This window comes from Octopus bimaculoides, chromosome 16, assembly GCF_046866305.1.
Source record: "Octopus bimaculoides isolate indiv1 chromosome 16, ASM4686630v1, whole genome shotgun sequence".
Classification (NCBI taxonomy): domain Eukaryota; kingdom Metazoa; phylum Mollusca; class Cephalopoda; order Octopoda; family Octopodidae; genus Octopus; species Octopus bimaculoides.
In genome coordinates, this window is record NC_142943.1 from 20,479,836 (window position 1) to 20,504,950 (window position 25,115).

The window sequence follows — 25,115 nt, forward strand, 5'->3', positions numbered from 1 at the left end:
TATATATATTTATAATCTATCTATATATGTTTATATATATGTGTTTATATATATATATGTGTATATATATATATGTGTGTTTATATATATATATATATATATATATGTATATGTATATACATATAATTTATCTATATATATATATATATATATATATATACACACACACCTACACCTGTTCATGGTCTGCATCTTTCAAAATTAATCTCAAACTTTAAAACAATATACTGAAGCATTATATTTAATATGAGCAGTGTCTTTGACAAGGTGCATCATCATCATTATCATTATCATCATTTAACGTCTTTCTTCCATGCTGGCATGGGTTCGACTTCCTAACACCAACCACTTTACAGAGTGGACTGTGTGCTTCTTATGTGGTACCAGCACCAGCAAGGTCTGTTTGGCATACTTTTTCTGGTTGGATCCCCTTCCTAATGCCAACCAATCTACAGAGTGGACTCAGTGCTTTTCGTATGGCAAGGAATAGGTTTTACAGCTGGATGCCTTTTCTAACCTCAACAACTATACAGTGTGAACTGGGTACTTTTCAGGTGGCAGCAGCACCGGTGTGGTCTGTTTTGGCATGGTTTTTATGGTTGTATATAATTCGAAATGCCTGTCCAATTTCCTTGTAATCTATTTTTAGAGCTATGTAGATAAAACAAAAAAAAAGATGACTTCATTTCCCCTTAATCAACTCTGGTCTCGATGATGAATCTATCAGCTTCTTATTCAGTTTTTCAAGTTCAATCATTATTAATCCCATTCAACCCTATGTTAGTTACATTTCGTTATATTCTACTTGATTTTGTTTTTAATCCACCATGTTGACTATTGATAAATAGCAGTAGTACTCACCAGACAGCAGTCACTTCTTTCTTCACCCGCTATATCTCTCATTTGGCAGTTTTAATATTTTGTTTCAGGTTAGAGCAACAAGCTGGCAGAATCATTAGAACACCAGGCAAATGCTTAGTGGCATTTCATCTGTTTTTACAATCTGGGTTCAAATTCCACTGAGGTCAACTTTGCCTTTCATCCTTTCAGAATCAATAAAATAAGTACCAGTGAAACACTGGGTTAATGTAATCGACTTAAACCCTCCCCTGAAATTGTTGACCTTGTACTGAAATTTGAAACCAATATTTTGTTTTAGGTTTAATATACTTTTAACTGTATAAGGCCCCACCAAACATCTGGTAAGACCCTTCATATCTAAGATTACACATTTCCTTCAGTTACTACCATACCTTGTGAACCAACAAGAGTGTCTTTGTGCAGTTATTTGAACCTATGCTAGTCTTGAATACACTATGCTTGAAAACAAGATTTATGAATTTATTTTATCAGGAATGTCATGGTACTAAACAATAACAAGTTGTATCCTTCAAAAAAGGACTGGCTTGGAACATACTTGATAAATAATGAAGAAATGTTTTTGAAAACAGCCTTTTTGCATGATGGAAAGGTTCATCACACATAAGTTAATAAATAGATCTTACGTCTGTGCTATATAAGCATTAAACTAAACCAAAGTCTCTCTCACAAACATTCAAGTTTATCTTCCCATCCCACTTTACACAGTTTCCTCAAAAAGGATTTTTAAAGTCATCTCACCAAATATTTCTAGTTGTTTTACAATCTAGAAACTTATATATACATTTCCCAATGGCATTTGATTCAATTCTAAATTAATTCCTTTTTATTTATCAATGATTTTGAGCTATTGGTACTAATCTTTAACCTTCAAAGTTCAATAATTCATACAATACTGGTAATTGAAGTGATTTATACAAAAACATAAACTAATCCTTTAGCATTTAAACCACCTGCACCCGACCCAAAAATTCTACCAGTTTTATGTTGAACATTGCCAGATCTAGCCTTTCACACTTGCCCTATGATGTCATTCTAAAACTATACAATCACATCATTGAAATTTTGATGCTACAAAATTATACATGATTAATTCAAAATACTGAGAATAAATAAGCATCACATTTGACAGAATAAGCTGACTGCTAAAGGGTTAAAGGCTTAAGATGATACAATTCTGTACCTTGTTCTATCCTAGCTTTGAAGTATTAGCTGCCATTCTACAGAAATAAATGTTCAATAATTCCAATGATATAGTAAAGGACAGTAATTTTTGGGGAAAGGTTAAGTCGATTATATCAGCCCCAGTGTTCAACTCATTTTTATCAACCCTGAAAGGATAAAAGGTAGAATTAACCCTAGCATCATTTGAACTCAGAGCATAAAGATGGTGGATTGCCACTGCATTTCACCTAGTGTGCTAACGATTTTGCAAGCTTGCCACCTTAACCTTTGAGCATTTAAACTGGTCATATCCAGCCTGAATATTCTAGCTGTTTTATGTTCAAACTGACCAGATCTGATCTCTCACACCTCTCCTACAATATCATTCAAAAAATGTACAGTCACATCATTGAAATCACAAAGCTACAAGATTAATACATGATTAATTCAAAACAATGTGAATTAATAAGCATTACATTTGACAGTGTATTCCGAATGCCAAAGGGTTAAACGTAAAGACAGACAAAATGCCACTGGCGTGCCGAAGATTCTTCCTGCTCGCTGCCTTAAAATGATATAATAATGTTATTTTAATTAGACAATTAAAAAAAAAAAAAAAAAACAACAGTAAAGGATTTGAACTTAGTTTTTGTCTTCTTGTAATCATTTTGCAGATCTCTGTAAATGAAGCTGCCGCTCAGTTGTGCCATCATTTACCAGCACTGTTAACCCGGCGTGAAGATTTATTCCCATTAGCAAGGCAGGTTGTTCGTGAGAGTGGTTATCAGTATTCCAAAGGTCACTCCAGGTAATACTTTCACCATATTCCATCTGCTTTCCTTTTCCAACTTAACTCAAAATACCTTGTCATACTTTAAACACCTTACTCTCTACCCTCATATATACTTGTATACTTTTAAAGTGTGTCAGGACAAATTAGATTCAGTTTTAATTTTGATCATTTTAATTCAATGAATTTAATTAATGAAAAAAAATATATAAGTATTCTTGGTTAAAATTTAAGAGTTATTTTAATTTTTAATATTTTGACTTCTGTATTTGATGCCTGCGCTTTTATTGTTTAGAAACTACTCTAATTTATTGTATGATGTTTTATTACGTTTGCTTTGATTAAAACCAATCCATTTACAGGTGCATGACAATTGTTTCCATGGCATACACTTAGATGCATGCCAGTAGTACCGATAGTACATAAGTCGGTGCATGTCACATTGTCAAATGGCCAAGTTGTAGATGCATGCTAATATTGTCGAAGGGACGTAATTCAGTAGTGTACTTTTCACAATTTATATCACTCACTATTTTCTGCGCAATTCTGATTTTTATTGAAATCTTATTTGTAAATATTAATTTTTTTTTTCTTTATCAGGAACATTACCTTAAAACGTTGTTGTTTTACATGTATATATATATATATATATATATATTGTTGTTTTGTAGTTGTTCTTCTTTTTCTTCTTCTTATTATTATAAATGTAAATATTTCTGTAATATTTTCTCTCCTTCATGAGACAATTTGATAAAGACAGATGAATTTCTTTTTGTTATTGGTCGATAGGAAACTTTTATCGCCAGTATTCTCAGTTTACTCCTAAGCCCATATTAACTTTACACAATCTTATTGTAATAATATGATTATATATTCAATATTTTATCTCATTATCCTAGACAATTCTCTCAGAAAATCCAGTCAAAATACATTTTATTCATATTTACATGTGAATGTGTGAATAAAACACACGCGCACACACACATATGTATTATTCATAGAAATTTTATATAGCTATTACAAAGAAAAGACTACAGAATTATTAAGGTTGATATACATGTACCTATCTATCTATCTATTTATCTATCTATCTATATATATATATATATATATATATATATATATATATATATATATATATTATATATATATATTATATATATATATATATATATATATATATATATATATATATATATCTGTCTGTCTGTCTGTCTATTTATCACCTCATCATAATTCTATGTTAGAACCTCCTTTTTATTTTCAAAACACCAAATTAATGACAAACTTTAATTATACTACTAAATCATTCCAAATTCTTCGTAATTTTCATAATTAATCGAAACACTTAGACAGTGAACTGGTTAAAACATACCCATTTGTCAGGAACACTTCAAGTGTGAGAACTATTTATGAAAGATCATTGTATTCCACTCTCAATCTGTCACACACACGCACACACACACGCACACACACACGCACCTTTCTTTGAATGTGAGTTATGACGGTTGATGATGATGATGCAGTTAATATTACAAATGCATCAGAAAACTGGGCAATAATTTTAGCTGTGAAGAAAGCTGTACTGTATAGTATATGTATGTGTATTTTTACGCGACTATCATGTCGTAGAAAGTAATAAACACACTGACTGATGAGACAACTAAAACGGCCAGCCTAAGTAAGGGAGACAACTTGCCAATCAGATTTCTAATATCCATTGTTAAAGGAAATCAGAAACGATAGTGTCTTTTCTTTAAGGAAAATAGGTAGAGAAATAAATAAACCATGGGATTGTAAATTTAGTTTAAGTTAACGACATTAATGCAACCCCAACCTGAACTTACGTTTTCCGTTTATATGATTTGATATAAATTATAAAGTCAGAAAATAAATTTTTCCTTTTGAATGATGAAGTCCATCAGTTGGCAAGACTGGTTGAGGAGGACTCGGTACAATAATGTCACTATGATTGTTAATTAAAGAATTTCCAGCTTGAGAAACAGTATTGTCATGGAATGAAGAATGAGATCTAAAAGTGTGTTTTTGCGATAAGGTACTGAGTCAGCAATTGGTAGTTTGACTCTGTAAGTCTAACTATTTCACCTTGAGATGTCAGGCATTGTTACAAATCATGCAGTAAGACAGATTCCATTACATTTCTTGTCATTACACAGCAGTAGTTCGCCTTCTACTAGGAGGGAGTATTGCCATTTGCACAAACACTCAACAACTGTAGAAGGCTGCTGTAATCCACTTTTGTTAAGGGTACTAGAGAAGGCAACAAGTTACTTTCTTTGTGATAATGTTGCAGCAGGAACATTATTTGTTGAGTTGGTCCTAACTGTAAATGGAGCAGAACTGTCACAATCATGGAACCAAGAAATGTCTGTATGAAAAAGCAGTAACAACTTTCTTGAAGAATAGGAAAAATGGTACAGTCAATTTAGCATCTTAGAAAATATGCCACCTCTTTTAGGTGTAAAGATTTTAAGAGTAAGCCACGTGTTAGGATCAGACATTTTGTCATGTTGAATGCAATAACCAAGAAAATTGGCACTTGTTTTACCAAGAAGTAATATCCAAATCTTTTACACGTAACAGCAATGTGTTAATATTTTTGTTATGATCTTCTTCAGAGTTACTTCATACTATAAAGTCATTTAAATAGTAGCATGTAGGTTCAATGTTATTTTGTGCAAGTATTTGGTTCATCACTTGTTGAAAATATGCTACAACATTCATAAGGTTAAATGGATTTTAGTATATTTAAACTATTCTCCTAAGGCTTTTAAAAATCATATAAGGACAGTCTAATAATCCTTAGTTGCTGTTTGTAACAGACATGTTTCATATCAACATTGATAAAATCTTAATGTTGAGACATAATATGGATTAACTCATCAATAACAAGTACTGGAAAAGCATCAAAAAGAATGTTGATAGGGGTTCGGAAATTACTAATTAGGTGTGGCTTGTGGAGGCTTTTCTTTTTAGTATAATGAATTCTCCATGGTGAGTTACTCAGTTCTCTAACACCTTTGAAAAATTAGTTTATTCCTTGTGTGACAAATTTGCAGTCACTCACACAATATTTTTGAGCTCATGTAGCAAAAGGTTTGATGACCTGAGTGAAATTAGTGGAAAGTGTAATAGGGGGAATCTTCAGGCAAGCAAGACTTTGCAACACTAGACTGGTTTCAGTGTCACTAAATTCAAATGCCCCTGCAGATGGCTGAGGCTTGTAATACATTTAAGCAACTACAACTTTCACTATGGTATGTTAGTTTGAACATATTACTGGAATTTACAAAGTTGTATTGTTGTCATTGCAACATTGCCACTGAATAGTTTAATGACTAAATTCTTCTGTTTAGCAATAAATTAGCTTGGATAAACTATCACTGCTTATACTGTCAACTAAAACTTGAATCAATTGATTGTTAACCACATCAAAGAGTGCACAAAGCAAAAAAAAAAAAAATGTTTTAATAAAGCCAAATGATTCGGAGATGAAGAAATTAATGTCTTATTACCGTGTTTATATGATATCCTGCAGGTTCATTACATGACTTACACACTAGTGGAAAATGGTTTTCCATCTTTGCATTTTCAACATGACATTTCTTACTTGGACATTTTTTTTTTTTTTGTGGTCATGTGTATATCCTCACCACAATAAAGAAAAATTTTGGCAAGCAGCTGCTAAAATAGCTTCCTTCTCAGTTTTCTCTTCTGTAATTACAGTAGTAATATTTCTACAGGGATTAGGCGGCAAACTGGCAAAATGGTTAGCAGTATTTTGTCTGTCTTTACATTCTGAGTTCAAATACCGCCGAGATTGACTTTGCCTTTCATCCTTTTGGGGTCGATAAATTAAATACCAGTTAAGTACTGAGGTCGATCTAATCGACTAGCCCCCACCTCCTGGCCAGTTTAAATGCTAAAGGGTTTATGACTTGAGGGAATTGATTCGAGGATTTATTTGTCTGTTCTTTAGGGATTATGAGCTAATGTTTAGCAAGAACCTTGTTCACTAGTTTTAATGTCAATATCCTTTGACCAATTTAGGACACCCTCCTAATTTATCAGACATGCATGGAGTTTATACAGTTGTGTAGTCTGGCTGGATCAGTAATACTGACAAGAAAATATTTAAAACAATGTAATTAGTGTTTGAATTCTGAAATGGAAATTTGTATTGGTTCTTTTGGGGCCATAAAACTCTTTCTATGTTTGATTCATTGAATAAGCTGCTGTAAAAAATAACAGTAAGGGTTCTATATACCAAAGACTTTATTCAAGAAATAATGCTGCAGTTTGATAGCCAACTTAAGTAAGGGAGAGTACTCAACCATCACAATACATCTTAAAATCACTGCAGTGTGTATTATACATATTTGTGCATATGTGTGTGTTTGTGTAGGCCCGATCATGTTTGTCTTTATGGGATTTATTTTTTCATTTGCAAAGGGATTTGTCTGAATGTTGGAAAAATAAAGTAGTCATTTCATTAATTTGCCTTACCATGCCACCATCTCTACTCACTATTTCTGCGATATTTCAAGTAATATTACTGTACATTAACTCTGAATTCATTGTAGATAATCTCACACACCCACACCCACTCACATACATTTACACATATGTAGTGGTAAAGCCTGAGACCTGGTGTACCATAAGTGCTTTTCCCACTGAAAGTATTTGCATTTTCCATGGTTCCATGAAGATCCATGTGGCCCTGTAACATGTATATATGAGTGAGAGTGTTTATAGTCAAATCAATATATAAGAAGCCAAACCAGACAGGAAGTTAACGGATTGTGCTACCACTGGCCAAACCTGTTCAGTGTAACCTGCTGTAAATAATTGGCATAGGGCTGATGCTGTTGAATACTCTAAGAACTGGCAACTCAGTCGAATTGATGGAAGTTGAGCTGAAAACTTCTTGAGCCAGAATTATCGGACTTGTCAGAGTTACTTGGCACAATTTGTCTTACTTTTGTTGCTCAGACATTCAAAACACATTCTGTCTATACAAACAAATATTTCTATGTATTTTTGTTTGTTTTGTTTTGATTATCGCTACTGTCTTTGCCTATTTGAATCTTTTGTTATAGATTTTTCCTATTCACTTGTTGTGTTTACCATTCAATCTTTAGACCCCATCTTTTCTTATTATTGTATATGTCTCTTTTTTTTTTTTTTTCCCCTGTGCTTCTTTATTTTTGTCATGTGTACAAATATATACACCACCAGCTTGTGTTGCTAACACTAGCAAACTGAACATGTGTTAATACTGTGATGGTATTTTGGTTAGTGACCGATGAGGAGTTGAGATTGTCACCATCAGTGTGTGTGTGTGTGCTCTGTTTTTACATAAATTCCATTTTTGTCCCCCTGTGCTACATTTTCATTATATATATATATTGGATCAGACAGTAAAATATGCTGGGATAAGAACTGAAATGTTGTGCAAAGAACAGGGTTAAAGGCATTCACCTCAGTTAAGGATATGCTAGTGAAGATGTTGGCATGTCAAGCTGTCCATGAAGATATTTCATTTAAATGGAAGATGTTTACATCTGTTTGTGATGTATAGTGTTCATTACAATCTTTAGATATATTCAGTATTACAGTATAGCAGACATATTTCATACTCAACGGCACTTGCAACTATCATTTTAACAATTAATATTGTTGCACTGGCAACAGATGCAAGATTACCTTCCCTGACTTTTATTTCATTATTTTCTGTTTTAATTTCTAATTATTTTCAGATTTAATAATTATTAAAAAAAAAAAAAAATTAATAGTAATAAGAATACACCTCAACTGATCACCATTTTATCTCACTGTGACTATGCCATATTTTCTCATTGTGACACTTGACTATTATTACTGCAAGCCTGTGTGAATGATTGCTTAGATGTTTGAATACCTTCTGGCTTTCTATCGTTTATTTTTCACTTTCATAAAGTCTCCTTTCCACTTATCTATCGTTTAGTTTCCATCTTTTGATTATTGCCTTCATTTTTCTTTGGTTTTTTTTTTTTTCCTCTTGCCTAAAATCTTCCAATCAATGTTGATTTCTGCGGTTATTTTCTTTCCATTGTAAATATAAATTTGTAATTCTATCCTTATTCAAGATATTTTACTTTAAGTTTCTTTTATCTCAAGCCATTAATATGTGATTGGGTGCCAGCCAGCAGTAGTGGACGGACATATTTTTGACTGGATTCTCCAAAACCCATTACAGTTATAATGTGTAAACTTGAATTCTAAATCCGTTCTTGGGTTTTATTTTTGTCTTTGCAGTAATTCCAAACAGCTGTGGGCAGTCGAAAGTCCGTCCATCAACTGCAACAGGTTACACTCATTATATTTTTAAATCTTCACTATTCAACGCATGAAATTCTCTCTTTTAATGCAATGGCATATGGCTAGTTTTGTGCTAAGTGTTTTGTATTTGTTCATTTTTTTCCAAATATAAACGGTGTTTTGTGTTAAATTGAAGCCTACAATTTAACTTTGAAATAAATGCAAGAATACCTCTCCATTTGGAAGATCTAAATCTTCTCAACATATATATATCTACATACACACACACACAAATAGACACACACATACAGACATATACACGTACATATTCATATTTCATATATATATATATATATATATATATATATATATATATATGATTATCATAGAATGAAATCAGGTTGGAGCTTGTCTGAGGATTAAACATAGAACACATTTTAAACCATTTTACAGACACAAATGACACATAATAGAGAATCTGTAGTTATGATTCTCTTTCATATCATTTCATGCATTGTTTCAAATATTATACATACACTAAACGCAATGATAACGTTTGAGTATATGTCCATTTTGGGAAAACAGGCCATTAGTAATATCCCAATAATAGTCCAGTGATCGCTCCATGATGACCCTCTAATAATCAAGTAATGACCCTATAATAGAGCTGTAATAGTCCACTACTTTTCCAGTACATTGATTTTAAACCCAAGTGCCTTGAACCAATGAGGAAACTTCTATGCAGTTGCTTGACTTGATAGAAATAGTTACCAAAATCTCTCTCTAATCACACTCTACTGTCTTAAAAGAAAGGGAGAACATATTGGATCACGTTACGGATTTATACTTCATTAATGTCTCAATAAATTCTAGAAATCCATTTTCCAAAATCAAAATGAGAGAATTGAGTTTTCCTTCTCATTAGTTCAAGTTATATTGATCTTAATTAGCATTAATCTATTAGTTTAGTTATGGTGAATATCTAAATTAAGTCTGTCGTCAGTGTTGTCACTTGTTGTGATTGTTGTAGCTGTTGTAGCTGTTGTTCTGTTGTTGTTCTACAATAGTCTTCATTGAGAAATCTCTTACATGTGGTGTACTTCCTCATTAAGCTTTTAACCTTCAAGTTGTCTGTATTAAATATGTTAGCCAGTTAATGCTCCAGTTAACAGTTTCAGATTGTCGTCACTGATCAATGAAATGATTGCCTGGTTCAAAGCTAAGAAACTTTGTCACTACTTAGTAATCTCTTTGTTATCACTGTCCATCTTTGTAACTGTTAAAACTGATAATGATGATTCTAAATTTATTTGATAATGCCCTGAATCGTTTATTTGTCATTTAAGAGTAAAACTATCATACTATTAGTTTTTAGTCACTTCACATTTCAATCACCAAATCCTCTTCTCTCTTTCTCCAAAGCCACCCATCCATCCATTCATTCATCTGTCTATCTATCTATCTGTTACTGTCTCTTCAAATTTTATTCCCCTACTCTACCTACAGGTAAGTTGCAGCAATGTTTTAATGTCCGTCTTAGGGTACATTCCAATAGTGCGATATTTTCTGATAGTTCTCTACACAAGATTTGGATTCTCTACCCACTTAGCTATTAATATTTTCCAGATTCTCATTATCAATTTCAATAAACTTCTCAAAATTTCTCGTCCAGTTAATGGCTGACAAAAGGCTAAACGCTTTAATTAGAATTAACAAATTTAATCACAGGGTTGTTGTGATCTTTATGTAACACTCAGATGATTTCAGTTTCTTCCTTCATTTGTCTCTTATTGGCAAGAGGTCAGTGCTATGTGTCTGTGATTTCATCCCCCGTTTCCTTGATGTGGGGAAAAAATGTAAAGCACTCATTCTTGAATATATATCTTGTTCTCTTCGTTTCTTTGAATATTAGCCTTTGTCTGAGATTCATTTCTGTTCATTAATTCTGTTTGGTGTACGATTCCTCTCTCTCTCTCTCTCTCTCTCTCTCTCTCTGTCTCTCTCTCTCTATCTCTCTCTCTCTCTCTCTCTCTCTTTCTCTCTCTCTCTCTCTCTCTCTCTCTCTCTCTCTCTCTCTCTCTCTCTCTCTCTCTCTCTCTCTCTCTCTAAAGCCAACATACTACTTTCATCTTGTCTGATTGATTAACTTCTTCACATCAATGACATATGAAATCCACCCTTTCGCTCTCTTCAGCAACCTAACTTGTGTCTCACTAATTTCCATCTAATTCTAACTCTACCTTACACTACATTACCAAAAACACAGATTACACACAACAATACTTCTTAACATATTGATATTCCTCACTAAATGTAAAGAATTAAAAATCATCCTTGACATATTTGTCTTGCTTGATTATTTTATATTCCCCAAGTATTTCAAAGATGAGACTTTTTCATCTAGAGACTTTATTTTTGTTACACATTTCAAATTAGATTAACTTTTTTCATGTCTAACTCATTGCAAATCATTGATTATTTCTAAAATAATCCTTTACATATATGAAAACTTGCCTTTGGAGATATTGATTATCATGACAAAAGAATTGAGTAAACTTTTTAATAGCTTTCTTCGAGGATATTATTAATTTATCTGAAAATAAATTTGTAGAACAATGAAAAAAAAAATATGATTTAATGTGTGCCTGTTTATATATACATATGCATGTGTGTGTGCGTGTATACATATGTGTGTGTGCATGTATGTGTGTGTAGTATGTATGCATACATATATGAAAAATGTATCTAATGATACTTTTATGGGTGCATAGATATTTTTAGCTACACATTTTTGATATTTAAATATTGTTTACTTAAAAGAATTGATTCTTTTAATCTTATTTAGAACCTTTATATTTATATCTCTGGTAGCATGGAGAGACAAAATAAATTTCACACTTTCACTGCAGATATTGGGACTTAATATTTATTTTCAAACTGAGAATTATGTCAATTCTTTTAGTTGATGTGTAGCAAATGCATTTAGAATTATACTAGAATCATATTGCTCAAAGGAATGGATTGCTTCTCGTCTGAGATACCTAAGGAACAGTGGGTTATATACATTGCAAGTTAGTTAATTTGTGAAATGAATTCTGAAATAGAATTGTAGAACGAACAGCTCTTATGCTATTTAATAGTGGAGAGAGTTTGTGAGGAAGTAAATGCATGATATAAATAAGCACAGTGCTTAAAGTGGGTGCCAGAATGAAGCTTACTGTTTTCAGTTTTAATTTATTCAAAAAATTAATATCCTGAAGCCATTTATCTTAGGATGAACATAATTGTTCTAGTTTTAAGACAGTTGATATCAAATATTAAAAAATAGGCTGAAGATAAGCATTTTTTTACAATGAGAAATTAAACTGACATTTTAAAACATCTCTCTTTTATCATAGCTTTCAGATAGAGAAATTGCAGCGAATTTTATGAATAAGAAAATTTTTATTGTATAAAAAAAAACAATGAAGGGAAAGGTTTGACATAACTCAGTCTGTGCATCATGCTTAGAAATATTTAACAAGCTTGGGTCATTTTGCAATATGACTACAGGAGTTATCAGTTGAATAATAAAAAAAAAAATTTTTATGGTGGAAATCATCTTAAAAAAAAAAGAATGTCAGATTTCTTTTTCCCCGAGTATTAATTGGCTGCTGCCAGTCTGTGTTGATGATTAAGAAAAGATTGATTACAGTTAATCATTTAGCTGCAGATATATTTGAGAAAATTCTTGTAGGGATTCATTTCACTCAAAAGGTTTCAGTTTGTCTTACAGTCATTTACTTAGAAATGGATTTTTTTCTTCAAAAATTTATATAAAAAAAGTCGTAGATATAATAAAAAATCTTTAATGTTAACTCTGCAGGTTTTTTTGTAACCTTACTATTAAACATTTCTCTATTATTTTCTTGTTCTTTTTCACTAACCCTTTATTTATTGATACGCTTACTTGCAATATTAACTTACTTTCGTTAATATTATTGAGAAGTTTTGTGTTCCATTTTTATATTTTTCTTCAATTTGGCTTTTAATTCTGTCATGAAGCAAAGACAGAGAATGGAAACTATCATAGAAACAGATTGAGAAATATTAATATATGTAGTAGAATGGCAGGGATTAAACTGAAGTATTTTTATGCAGTAGTAATAACGATGTATATAATCCATGTTACTCAGTGTTTGTAACACTTGAGTGTTATTGTCATGTAACAATGACAAAATGGATGTTTCCCATTCACTCCACTAGTAGTAGCTAACATACTTCACAGGTTACACAGGTTTGCTTCATGTCAAATGTGAGTGAAAGGAGAAAGTTCCATTCTGTTTCTTGAAAATGTGTACTTTATCCACTTTTCTAGAAGATATATACATTATATATCTTCTACTGAACTGTTTATCTTGAAAATATAAGGAAGCAAAGAGGATTGGCACTAGATATTTTTACAAAGGGACTCTTGTGTTCTGTATCATGCTGGGCCTTCTGCTATAATTACCAACAAAAAAAAAAAAAAACATGAATATGGTAAATGCTTATAAAATGACCTTCCTTTCTGTCTAGCTGTATCTCCATTTTCTCTTATATTATTATAAGTTGTAGTTTCTTCACATAATCATTTGTGTGATCAACAGTTAAGTCAGCTAGCTAGATTTTAGTTGCTAATGGAACATCTGTCTTTATCATACATCCATCTTTTTAAATGTTGCTTGTCTTTATGCAACTTTACTTAGGATCTGGTCTTGATAACCGTTATCTTTTATCTTTCATACTTTTCTCCAGTTGGTATTCTTCTCAACAATCTGCTGCTATAAATAGGTAACAACTGCAGGTAACTGTTGTTCTTGCAGGAACACCCCCTATAGTTGTGTTCATTACTATAACGAATGACAAGTGAATCAGGTATCTTCAAAGTTTTTCCATTAAATGTGATGTCATTTGGAACATTAGCTTCTACAATGTTCTATGTTCATTCTTGTATATATATAACTAAATTAACTATATCAGTAGCCTTCTGTGATCACAAAGTTTCAGTTGTCTTAAAAGTTTCTCTGTAAACTAATCACTGTAACTATCTTCTACTGCATTCATTATCCATTGCCTTCAATAACATTTGAACCTAACATAGCTCCATTGCATTAACTAGCATTGAGAAACCTGTTATCACATTAGGTTCGTAAATAAATTATCATTTTGATGGTGAAGTAAAGTGGTCTTGCCTACAGGCTTCACTGTCTATTATAAAGTCAACTGTTTCATCTTCTCTTTTACCTCCATCTTAATGATATCTTATCGAACTAGTATATCTTGTTACATTTGTTTGACTTTGCTGAAGTTGCTTATGTCATGACTTAACAGTCAGGATTTAGAAATTTGCTTTTTCTGGCATATTCCAGGGCATTTTAAGAGGGAGGGTTTCCTGAGCAATCTTCCCAGCCAACTGATTGCCCGATCTCATTGGATCAACATGTTTTCATTGCGGCCTCTTTGACTACTAGTGGTGGGGCCCATGCTGGTCTTTGGTATTGTTCTAACCAACATCACGGCCAGCAAGATACTGTGTTTTAACAGCTTGTACACCAATATGAAATACAGCACCAGCCATGGACTGATTGAAAAACTGCAAATTACACAGATTATAAGCATTTTGATTTAAAATTATGGCATTCCTATACTTTTCATAACACTGTGTAACAATTTTTTAATTTTAATTTCTTTGTCTTTGGTCAGTAAGTGTTATTTCCTATTTGCTTCTACCTAGAAATCAAAGGAAGTGACTGCTATTCCCTTCAAACTTTGCTTTTGTGACCTGGACATCAATGTTTTGAAATTGACTTATATACCATTACATTTAAAACAGATTCAGCACTGAGTTGCTGACGCAGAAATATTGCTATAGCAAATATTCTGCAGATTTGCTTGTCAGTTGTTTGACTTTAACCACTTTAGCATTTCCCTAAGTGGCTCACAATATGTGCATCTCTGATCATGAGCAGGTGTAGTGGGGGAGCATCGTAGGCATGTGTTGAGAAGGATTCTTTGGGGTTTGAATAAATGTAAGAAAAGCAAAGTTTGAAGGAAATATTAACCGTTTTTTCATACTTTCTAGGGGTAAACAAATAGGAAATAACAGTTGCTACCCAAGGACAAAAATCGTGTTACACAGTATAATCATACTTTTTATTTGTGAGGGAAGCATTAAAAAGAATTGAGTTAACATAAATCTATGAACAGTAATATTTAATGTCTCTATGTAAACATTTTTCATTCTCTTCGTAAACTTTTATACAGTGAAAAAACATTTTACTCTTGTCAAGTTCCCAACCCAAGTTTTGTATTGAGTATGGAATCTCATTTGGGTTATTGTATACCAATAATACTGTAATAAATGTAAATAAAGATGTTTGTTTTATAAATCTGACTTTATCATATTTTATTGAGACTGTTTTAAGAATTTCTTTATCTGTTTCTTCTTTCAAGTTATAACTCTTCTTCATTCTTACTGCTTCATTTTTCTGGCTTCCCAAATTTCAATTTTAGAAGCATTTACATCAGTTTTTAACCCTTATATCTTATATTCTTACTTATAAACATGCTTTCCATTCAAGAAAATATATACTCGTTCATCTAATTTGTCAATTCTCATTAAAAACTTCTCCCTTTTGTATAACTAGACTTTGGTGCAAACTTCTCTGTCACAGAAATTAAATTAAATTAAAGCAAAAGTTATCCTTCAAAGTCTTATACTCCAACTATAGTAAACAACATTACACCATTTTAGTTAGAAACATCAACATTTTACCGATATGGAGCCTGATTTTTGTTATGGGACTCATATTAAAAAATGTTTCTTCTTATAACTGAGTCTATTGATAGCAGATAATGTAACACCAATTGTCATAATTTAGATACCATGTCTACTGCTAGAACAAGAAACTGCTGAGAACTGACTCTTTTTTTTGTTTTAGTGTTAGACATAAAAGAATCAAGTGGAAACCTCTTCCAGACGTTTCATTGTGTCTTTGGATACAGCACTTAATTCTTCTTCATTTCTCTTCACTGGGTTGTTTGGGTTAACTAACAGATCTTTTTCTGGTAATTTTACAAGACATATTTCTTATCTGTATTTAAAAGTATAAGGAAGCAATTTTTTCCATTCAGGTTGAGTGGTAGGAAGTTTGCTTCCCAACCACATGCTTCCAGGTTCAGTCCCACTGCATAGCATCGTGGGCAAGTGTCTTCTACTATAGTCTCAGGATGACCAAAACCTGGATTTGGTAGAAAAACTCAAAGAAGCCTGTTGTGTGTGTGTGTGTGTGTGTGTGTGTGTGTGTGTGTTTGTCACCCACCACCACTTGACAACTGGTGTTAGTTTGTTTACATTCCATAACTTAGTGGTTCAGCAGAAGAGACTGATAGAATAAGTACCAGGCTTAAAAAAAGATACACACTGGGGTCAAGTCATTTGACTAAAACTTTTCAAAGCAGTGCTCCAGCATGACCACAGTCTAATGACTGAAACAAATAAAAAACAAAAGATTTGGAATTTTATGTTCTATTTTCTTGACTACAATATATAAGCATAAATAGGGTTCTACAGTTTCAATTTATTCATCATTACTATGAAGTAAATGTGTGTAAAATAAATTGAATGGAGCAATTAAGCTGACACTTACTTTGTCATTCATTTACCATAAAACCAGAGCTAATTACTTGTTATTATTAGCCCTTTGTGGGGTTTCTTGAAGATATTTTTGTTATGGTACCTCTTTAATGTAGAAATGATTGGCTAAATGGATATAATATTGGATCACCAGTTAATTGATTTTGAATTCAAGCTTAAAGGTAGTTTGTTAAGTATTTTTTTCTGGGCTGTATACCTCTTATCACCTAACTGCTAAGAATAAGTAACAAACACGTAGAAATATTGCTCAGGGGAGATATTGTTCAAGAGATTTGTATCCTATCCTAGAAGAGATTTACTCTCATCTATTTAATACAAGTTCTGAAACTGTGAGCTTTTGGTTTGTTTGTTGTTATTTTTGCTCTGTTTTGTCTTGTTTTTGTGTTTATTTTTTACTTGTAGTAATTTTTTCAAGCATATAAATATATTTTAGTGCACTCTCATCATAAAGGTCAAAATATCTTTTTCTAAAAGGTATTTATATATTTTCGCCTAAATAATTAAAACTTAAGTCTATATACATAGAAAATTATTAATTTCATTATTACTTCTTTATCAAATAAATGAAACAAAGTTATCAAGACTATGTTTAGAATTCTCATTTGTATTAATCACATTTTATTCTTATACTATAGTTTTATTAATTTTTATGGTGCACTTAGCTACATCTCCCAATACACTGTGGTGCTGTGGAGTACCCCTTGGAATTCAATGAGACTGAAACTAAACATTGCTCCTTAGAAGTCCTCTGTGCTCTAGCAATCATTACTTTGACTACCTCTTTGCCATCTCTCTTTGTCCTCCTTTTAAAAGGTTTTATTAAATGTCAGGTTGAATCTTGTTTTGGAAACAATCTTATTACACCAGCAGTGAACAACATAGAACAAATTGAATGTCCATCTCATAAGTATGAACAAAATGTGTTTTCTCTTAATAACTCTAATATCACTTTGAATTCACTCAAGACAATTGTTTGTTGATGATGTTGTTGTGTCTTTTTGATAAAATATAAGCAGAAAGGCTGCATATTTTAAGAGATAGAATACTTTCTGTATTGTTCCTGCTTTCCATAAAAGTGTAAAATGAACCAAAGTTGTTTTCAACTTGACAAATCAGTATATTCCACATTTTCTGGAAATAATTATAAATCATTATTATTTTCATTTATCTGTTACTTATTACTTATTATTAATTTATTTATTCTTTCAATTAACCCTTTTGTTACCATGTATCTGTTGGCATATAATGCTTTTGTTTTAAGATAATGAAAAATTTAGTAAAATAACTTTCTCATTATGAAGCTAGTATCTGGGGAAAATTAATTTATAATTGTGATGAATGATTATGATTTAGATCACTTTAAAACTAATTTTGTGTCAGATCCAGGGGCACTCTCTTAGACAGGTTAATATCAAAAGGGTTAAATATATCTGAATATCTGTTATAATAGTGTCAAATGTCAGATGTAAATGTTATACAGGGGAAAGGACATCAAGTAGTTTACCATCACCCTAAGACAGATACTGTTTTAGACCTGTTTCCTTTGATAATTGAGTTAGTTAGCACCAGACAATAATAATTACACTATGATTAATAGTACCTATATCTAATTTGAGCCTATCTCTTTACAGAAAGGTTGCAGAATTAGACATGTACACATTATTGCAATGTTGATATCCAATTTATAATGGTTATAATCGGTTAGAAATTTGTTTTTACTTGTGTTTGGTATTTCAGTTTATGATTACACTGTGCAATAAATAATCTCACTGATATATATATATATATGTATATATATATATATATATATATATATATATATATATATATTTCATTCAAGCTTTTTACTTTTCTGTATGTTTGTTTCTCATTAAACAATAACAAGCCTTTCTACTATAGGCACAAGGCCTGAAGACTATAAACATGATTTATTCCATAGTGGTGGCCACTAGCTGTCTCCTGTCTCTGCCTTTTTTACTGCTGCTGTAACAGTATCTCTTCCCCACAAATGGGTGCTGTTGTCCTACCTTTACTCAAGCACTCTCCTTATTCATCTCTCCTCTTCCCATCACTCATGTTGTGTCCACTCTACTCTACCAGTAACCACTCTGCCCAATCCCTCTCTTCTAGAATGTCACTCTTCTACAATCTCCCCCCTCCAGCCCCCAATTCTATCATTCATGCAGTTATCAACTTGCAGCAATTTAAGCAGAATGCTGACAGCATAGGTGCGTGGCTTAGTGGTTGGGATATTCAGCTCATGATTGCTAGGTTATGAGTTCAATTCCTGGCAGCACATTGTATCCTTGAGCAAGATACTTCATTTCACATTGCTCCAGTCCACTCAGCTGGCAAAAATTAGTTGTACCTGTAATTCAAAAGGGCCAGCCTTGTCACATTTTGTTTCACATTCTGAATCTCCCTGTGAACTATGCTAAGGATACGTATGTCTGTAGAGTACTCAGCCACTTGCACGTTAATTTCATGAGCAGGCTGTTCCGTTGATCGAATCAACTGGAACCCATGTTGTTGCAGCCAACGGAGAGCCAGGCGAGTAGCAGTATAAATCTGACCAGTCTTGGAGGGCTTGCTAATGCTAGTGGTACTGCACCTTTCTTCAGACCCAGTAAAATTAAAGGTTAAAAGGCTTGAGTCATATGATTTTTGTAAAGTTGTCTGGGAATGTGCTTGTATTTCTCTCTATAAAGCTTTACACGTGTAAATCTTAATCCGTAAATTGATCCCTTTTGGTCTTGTTGTTTAGCTCTTAAGGTCAACCCTGTTTAAGTAAACTTATGATCAAAAGCATTATAGTTATGACCATCCCAGCTTTTGTTCAGGCATCATGTATCTAAAATTACAGATAGCTTTTTTTTAACAATTTGTAATTTAAGAGTAATTTATTGCTAATTGTAGCTGGTCAAACAACACCCTTTGATCAACTTGACCATTTGTCAGTCTCATTGACTATCAGCTAAGTTATATTTTGCCATTCATTCAGCTAACTTGATGTTTAACCTTTTTGTTATCATATTTCTTTAGAAATATGCTACCTTTATTTCAATTTAATCTGATAATAATGAAGAATTTAGTTAAAAGAATTTTATCATAATTAAGTCGTTATTATTTGGAACACAAATTAACATGGAATTCAGATGGAAGGTTTTAATTTTGATCACTTTAAAACAGAAAGTTTGTGTCATAGAATCAGGAATGGTCATGGTTGGGTTGGCATCAAAGAGGTTGTTTTTTTTAAATAGATTGAAAGTTATCATTATTATTGTTTAGTATTAACATTGATTTCTTAATCTGGTTCAAATTTCCTTGCGTATATCCTTCAATTACAGCCTTTTAAAGGTAAAGTCAATTATATTAACTCCAGAACTTATTTCACCCCAATACTAGTTTTATTAATCACTATTTGACAAGCCATTAAGTTAGAGGACATAACATGGCAATAATTAAACTGGTTTAACCCTTTAGCATTCAGATTATTCTGCCAAATGTAATGCTTATTTCTTCAGGCCAGATATGGCCAATTTAAATGCTAAATGGCTAAACATAACTCCAGAAACAGGTGTGTGTGTATGCATGTGATTTACTTGTCTCCCAAACTCTTCTCACTATATTCAGTGAGTTCAAGGCTAAAGTAGAAGACAATTGGCCAAGATACAATACAGTGAGAACCCACAACCACATGGTTACAAAGCAAACGTCTTAACCACCTAGCTATAATCTGTACATGTGTGTCTACATATATATATATATATATATATATGTTAGCTTGATCATATACACATATCTTAACGTTATATGCAATAAGTTTAGTTGTGTTATATAGAATCAGAAAGTGAAACAACAGAATTAAGTATACCTTATTGTCCTAAGTCTGTACATACTCAAAATTCTTTGAGTAATAATGCTTTATGGTGGTATTTCTCTTAACATCTATTTTATTATATCCTCCGTAAATTTTTTTTTTTTATTGAGATGTTGGTATTAAAGTAATCAGGTTTAGAATATTTCTAAAGCTTATTATACATTTTGTAAGGAAGTAAGAAATGGGTTTTATTCTGCAATATTTACTGATTTCAGTCAGCACTATATTTATTTATTTATTTATTTCACATTTAACTTTTATAAATTACTTTAAGAACTTTAATATATTTATAAGAAGAAATTGTTCAGAATATATAAAATTTTGAAAAACCTAAAACAATTTCCCTTATTTGTTTGAAAAAGAATTTGCCTTTAATTCAAAGTTGATACCTTAGGCAAAAGTAGAGTTTAAAATGCCAAGAAGAAATTGTGAATAGAATTGTAGTTTTTCTGCAGTTTCTCTCCTCATAGTATACAACTTAGAAATCTCATAACATTAGATTTAAATAAGAAGGGGGTGAAAATTCATGTGAATTGAAATAGATGTTGTAGGATTGATTGCAAAGTCTCTGTTTCCAGTATATCACAATTTCATGTTGTAAAGGCTATTATATTTTTATTAGTTCGTCAGGTATGATTATTTACAAATCCAACAATTGATGTTTGTGGTAAAAGAGAAAGACTTATAAGAAGTTCTAACAGAATATATGTTGGTCATTGTTAGTTTAAATATTTCATTGACAGGATACAGTGAAAGGTTGTTTGAAAATGATTAACTGCAATTATTAAAAACTTTAAAAGAATAAATTTGTTTATTACCTACTTAATTGTCTATATGCTTTTAACCTGGGTGTGAAATGATGAACAATATAAAGCAATGAATAGCTGCTGAGATTTCATTTCATTCTTAATGCAATTTTAGAAATATGGGGAGGCTTTCAATCCTGTTTTGGTTCATAGTGACTCTGTTTGAAAATAACTTAACAATAAGAGAACAAATGAGTTACTGAACAGTTTTAAGAAACCAATTTTTGGTGATTTTAGCAAAGAAAAGTTCTTTGTGTACATTCGGAATATTTTGAAAGCCAATTTCTTTTGAACATAAATTCTTTCTTTAAAAATGAAATAAATGAAAGTAAAAAGTCTTTTAGTATATTGTTAGCAATGACTTCATATAATGTAATATTTTACTGCTAAATAGATTCCCTTGTTTTACATATTTCTTTTCTAATTAAATTTGAATGGCCAGATTACTTTGGTGTTGGAATCCCTAACACTGAAGAGTTACAGAAAAAATCAAAAACTGTACATGGAAATTATTCATATATGCAAATAATAGTTTCTTTTGTCTAAGTGCATGATTCTTTTTCTTTTCCTCTTCTTTTGGAAATGCATTGATGTAAATTTAGTTATTGAAATTAATGAAAGTATATGACTGGCAAGTATTTTATTTATTGTCCACCAGAAAAGTAACAAGTTAACTCTAATTCTACAGCTGTTGTAATTCAGATCAATATTTAATTTTACCATAATGAGAAAACCTATCTTTATCACACTATAGTAGATGTAAATAATATTTTATAACTACCTTTATATCTTGGGTGGGGTCTTGTAACTCATTAATTCATAAATGTACAGCATTGCAATGAAACTTTTGTTCAATTTACAGTACTCCCACTGCTTCCGGCTGAGAGTTACATAAAAATCTGAGCCATGAATACTATGCAAAATATTTTTTTGAAAGAATACAAACTCACGTTGTTTTAGGCGGATTGTCAGTTACTTTATTAACTCTTCTATCCACACACTCCACATTCATTCAGTTGTGAATTAAACTTGTCCAAAATCGAACTAATCAGGGAACCTTTACATGGTTAATCAATCAACTAAAAATAATAGCTAAATCTCCTGCAAATGACACCTTACTGGGTTTTTTCTCTTTTCTTTCTTTTTCTTTTTGTTTTTGTTGTTTTTAATGAAAAGGATACAGTGGTTGATATAGTTGTATACACACAATCTCTAAAAATTCAAATGTTTATGGTTAGACTGCCAGCAACAATAGTTATGTAAAATCCTGGATCTTTGAGTTTGTTCCTCTATAAAATTCAGCCAGTGTTTGACATAATGTTTCTCCATTAACTTTAGCTTTGTATAAATCAAGAAATCCAAGAATTACTTATAACACTCATACTGAAAGTGTTTTCTCTGCTTTTTTTCTTCTTCTTTTTCCTTGTTTATTTTTCACAAGTGGCCATTTGCAATATTTGTGTGTGTGTGTGTGTGTGTGTGTGTTATGGAGTGACTCACTGAGAAGCTGCTAGAAGAAGTTTTCATCACAGTGGTGTTAGCAATAATCTCAATGAATATAAACAAACAGCATGCTCCTGCATGACCACAGCCTTTTGTCTGAAACAAAAGAATAAACAGTTCTTCAAATTACTTGAAATGGAATGGAAAAAATGAAAAACAGTTTGAGAAAAGAAACACAAACAGCTTACAGTCGTACAGTGGAAAGACACATGATATTGCTGGAAACGTAAAATTTGAATATAAAAAAAAATGGTGACAACAGCAACATCAATATTCCATCATTTGTAAATATTATGGTTAAAACAAACAAGTTGAAATAAGGAGAGTGGACAAGGAATGTCATGAAAATGGTGCTGCCTTGCTAAATGAATTTATTCAGGAAAGAGTAAGGAGGAATAGGGTCTACCTCAGCTTTACAAATGACAGAGGAAGGCTTCCATGTTCCCTTAAAGAGGGAAATGGAGGAAGCCCTAGCTCATGAGTACTGCAATGCATGGTCCACTTCCTAGGACAAGGCATATAGTAACATGGTACTTGATCTATAGCCATTGGGACATTCAGATTCCTCTGTCAAATGTAACTCATATTTATTCACATTGTTTTGAATTAATCAAGCATTATCTTTGAGATTTCAATGATGTGATTTGTTTAGTTTTGGAATGACATTGTCAGGTAGGTGCAAAAGGCTGGATGTGACCAGTTTTAACATGGAACAAGTAGAATATCTGGGCCAGACATAGCTAATTTGAATGCTAAATGGTTTAAGACCAAGAATCAGGTTAGGAGATAAGTTGAACTGGAGTTCCACATGTGTGGCCACACATTGATACTGCATGAGTCTCAGGAATTTTAAGAATATGGCCAGAGGTATTGGCTTGGGTACTGACCTTTGACTGTTGTCATCTTTGTTCAAAAGTGCAGACACGTGGTGAATGTGGCAGTGACCCACAACAACATGTCGTGTGGAGTTTACATGGCTATTCTGGAGCTGTACACATTTGTGGATGCCGAGAGGTCAATCAGCTGCACAGTTACTACACATGTGGTAGTAAAGGCTAATTAAACGCATTATGCACTGAAAAAGAGGTGAAAAAGAAAAATGGGGAGAAAGCAGTAACAGAGGCAATAGGTACAAACAATAGCAGACCCCAACCACCACCACCACCTTCCTGGTGAAGAACATAGTTACTACCACCAGGTCACAGATCTGTGTAAACCAAGAGTGAAAACAAATCTAGTACTTCATGCTCAATACCACCAGCACTGGGATCTGACAATGACTGAAACCCCTGGAAACCCCTTCCCCCCAGCACAGAATTGCCTAGAGGTGCTCAGATCTAATTGTAATTCTTTCAGCATTTTCTCTGGTCTATTATACACCACACCTTGAGATACTATTACCAATGGAGTTATATCTATTTTCCTATTTTAGTTATTTATTTTGCTAATATATTAGAAAACTCACCTAGTTATTTTTATCTCTCTTTCTAATTTTAGTTAGCTGTTTATCTCATGTAAGGACTTGGATATTCTCTCACTATTGCAATTATATCTACCTTTCTATATTACTTAAATATTTACCTGTTATATTAATGACCACTTTAATTAACCACTTGTTTAAGATATTTGGTATTAAATGTATCATAATCACTGATCATACATTTACAACTTATAGCTGTTCATATCTGATTACCTTTTAGTATTTCCATAGATTACAATATTAGTTATTTCACATTTCCTTGAACTCTTGTCCACTAAAATATTGGGTTTCCTACTTTCTAGATTATGATTTCATTTCTGTCAAATCCCAAGGGACTTAAGTTGTTCTGACTCAAATGGGAGACTGGTGTTCATATCACTTCTCTGTTCTTTCCACACAATCCCCAGTGGATGATCCTGGAGTCAGTGAGATAAAGTATCAGCTATGCTTTAGGGTTGATTCAACCCACTAACTTCTCCAAATTTCAGTCCTTGCAACTAATTTAGGAACGATTGTCATTATCCACCAAATCAAACAATTATGTTTCACTCCATCGATCAAACATAGGCAAGTTGTAAAGATCAATGCTTTTATGCTGACCAATAAATAGCAAT

General features: G+C 32.2%; 1 protein-coding gene across 24 annotated transcripts in view; it reads left to right on the top strand.

The window, feature by feature from the left end:
- The window catches only part of LOC106867422 (uncharacterized), a 224,507-nt gene that overhangs the window by 175,538 nt on the left and 23,854 nt on the right, over positions 1–25,115 (top strand). For 13 of the 24 annotated variants that reach the window (XM_014912293.3, XM_014912296.3, XM_014912299.3 and 10 more), the window contains 2 exons: positions 2,718–2,851; positions 9,152–9,202. In XM_014912293.3, coding sequence (XP_014767779.1) covers positions 2,718–2,851; positions 9,152–9,202 — 185 coding nt within the window. The remainder of the gene's footprint in view (positions 1–2,717; positions 2,852–9,151; positions 9,203–25,115) is intronic. The other 11 variants (XM_014912297.3, XM_089364219.1, XM_089364225.1 and 8 more) reach the window with 1 other exon arrangement.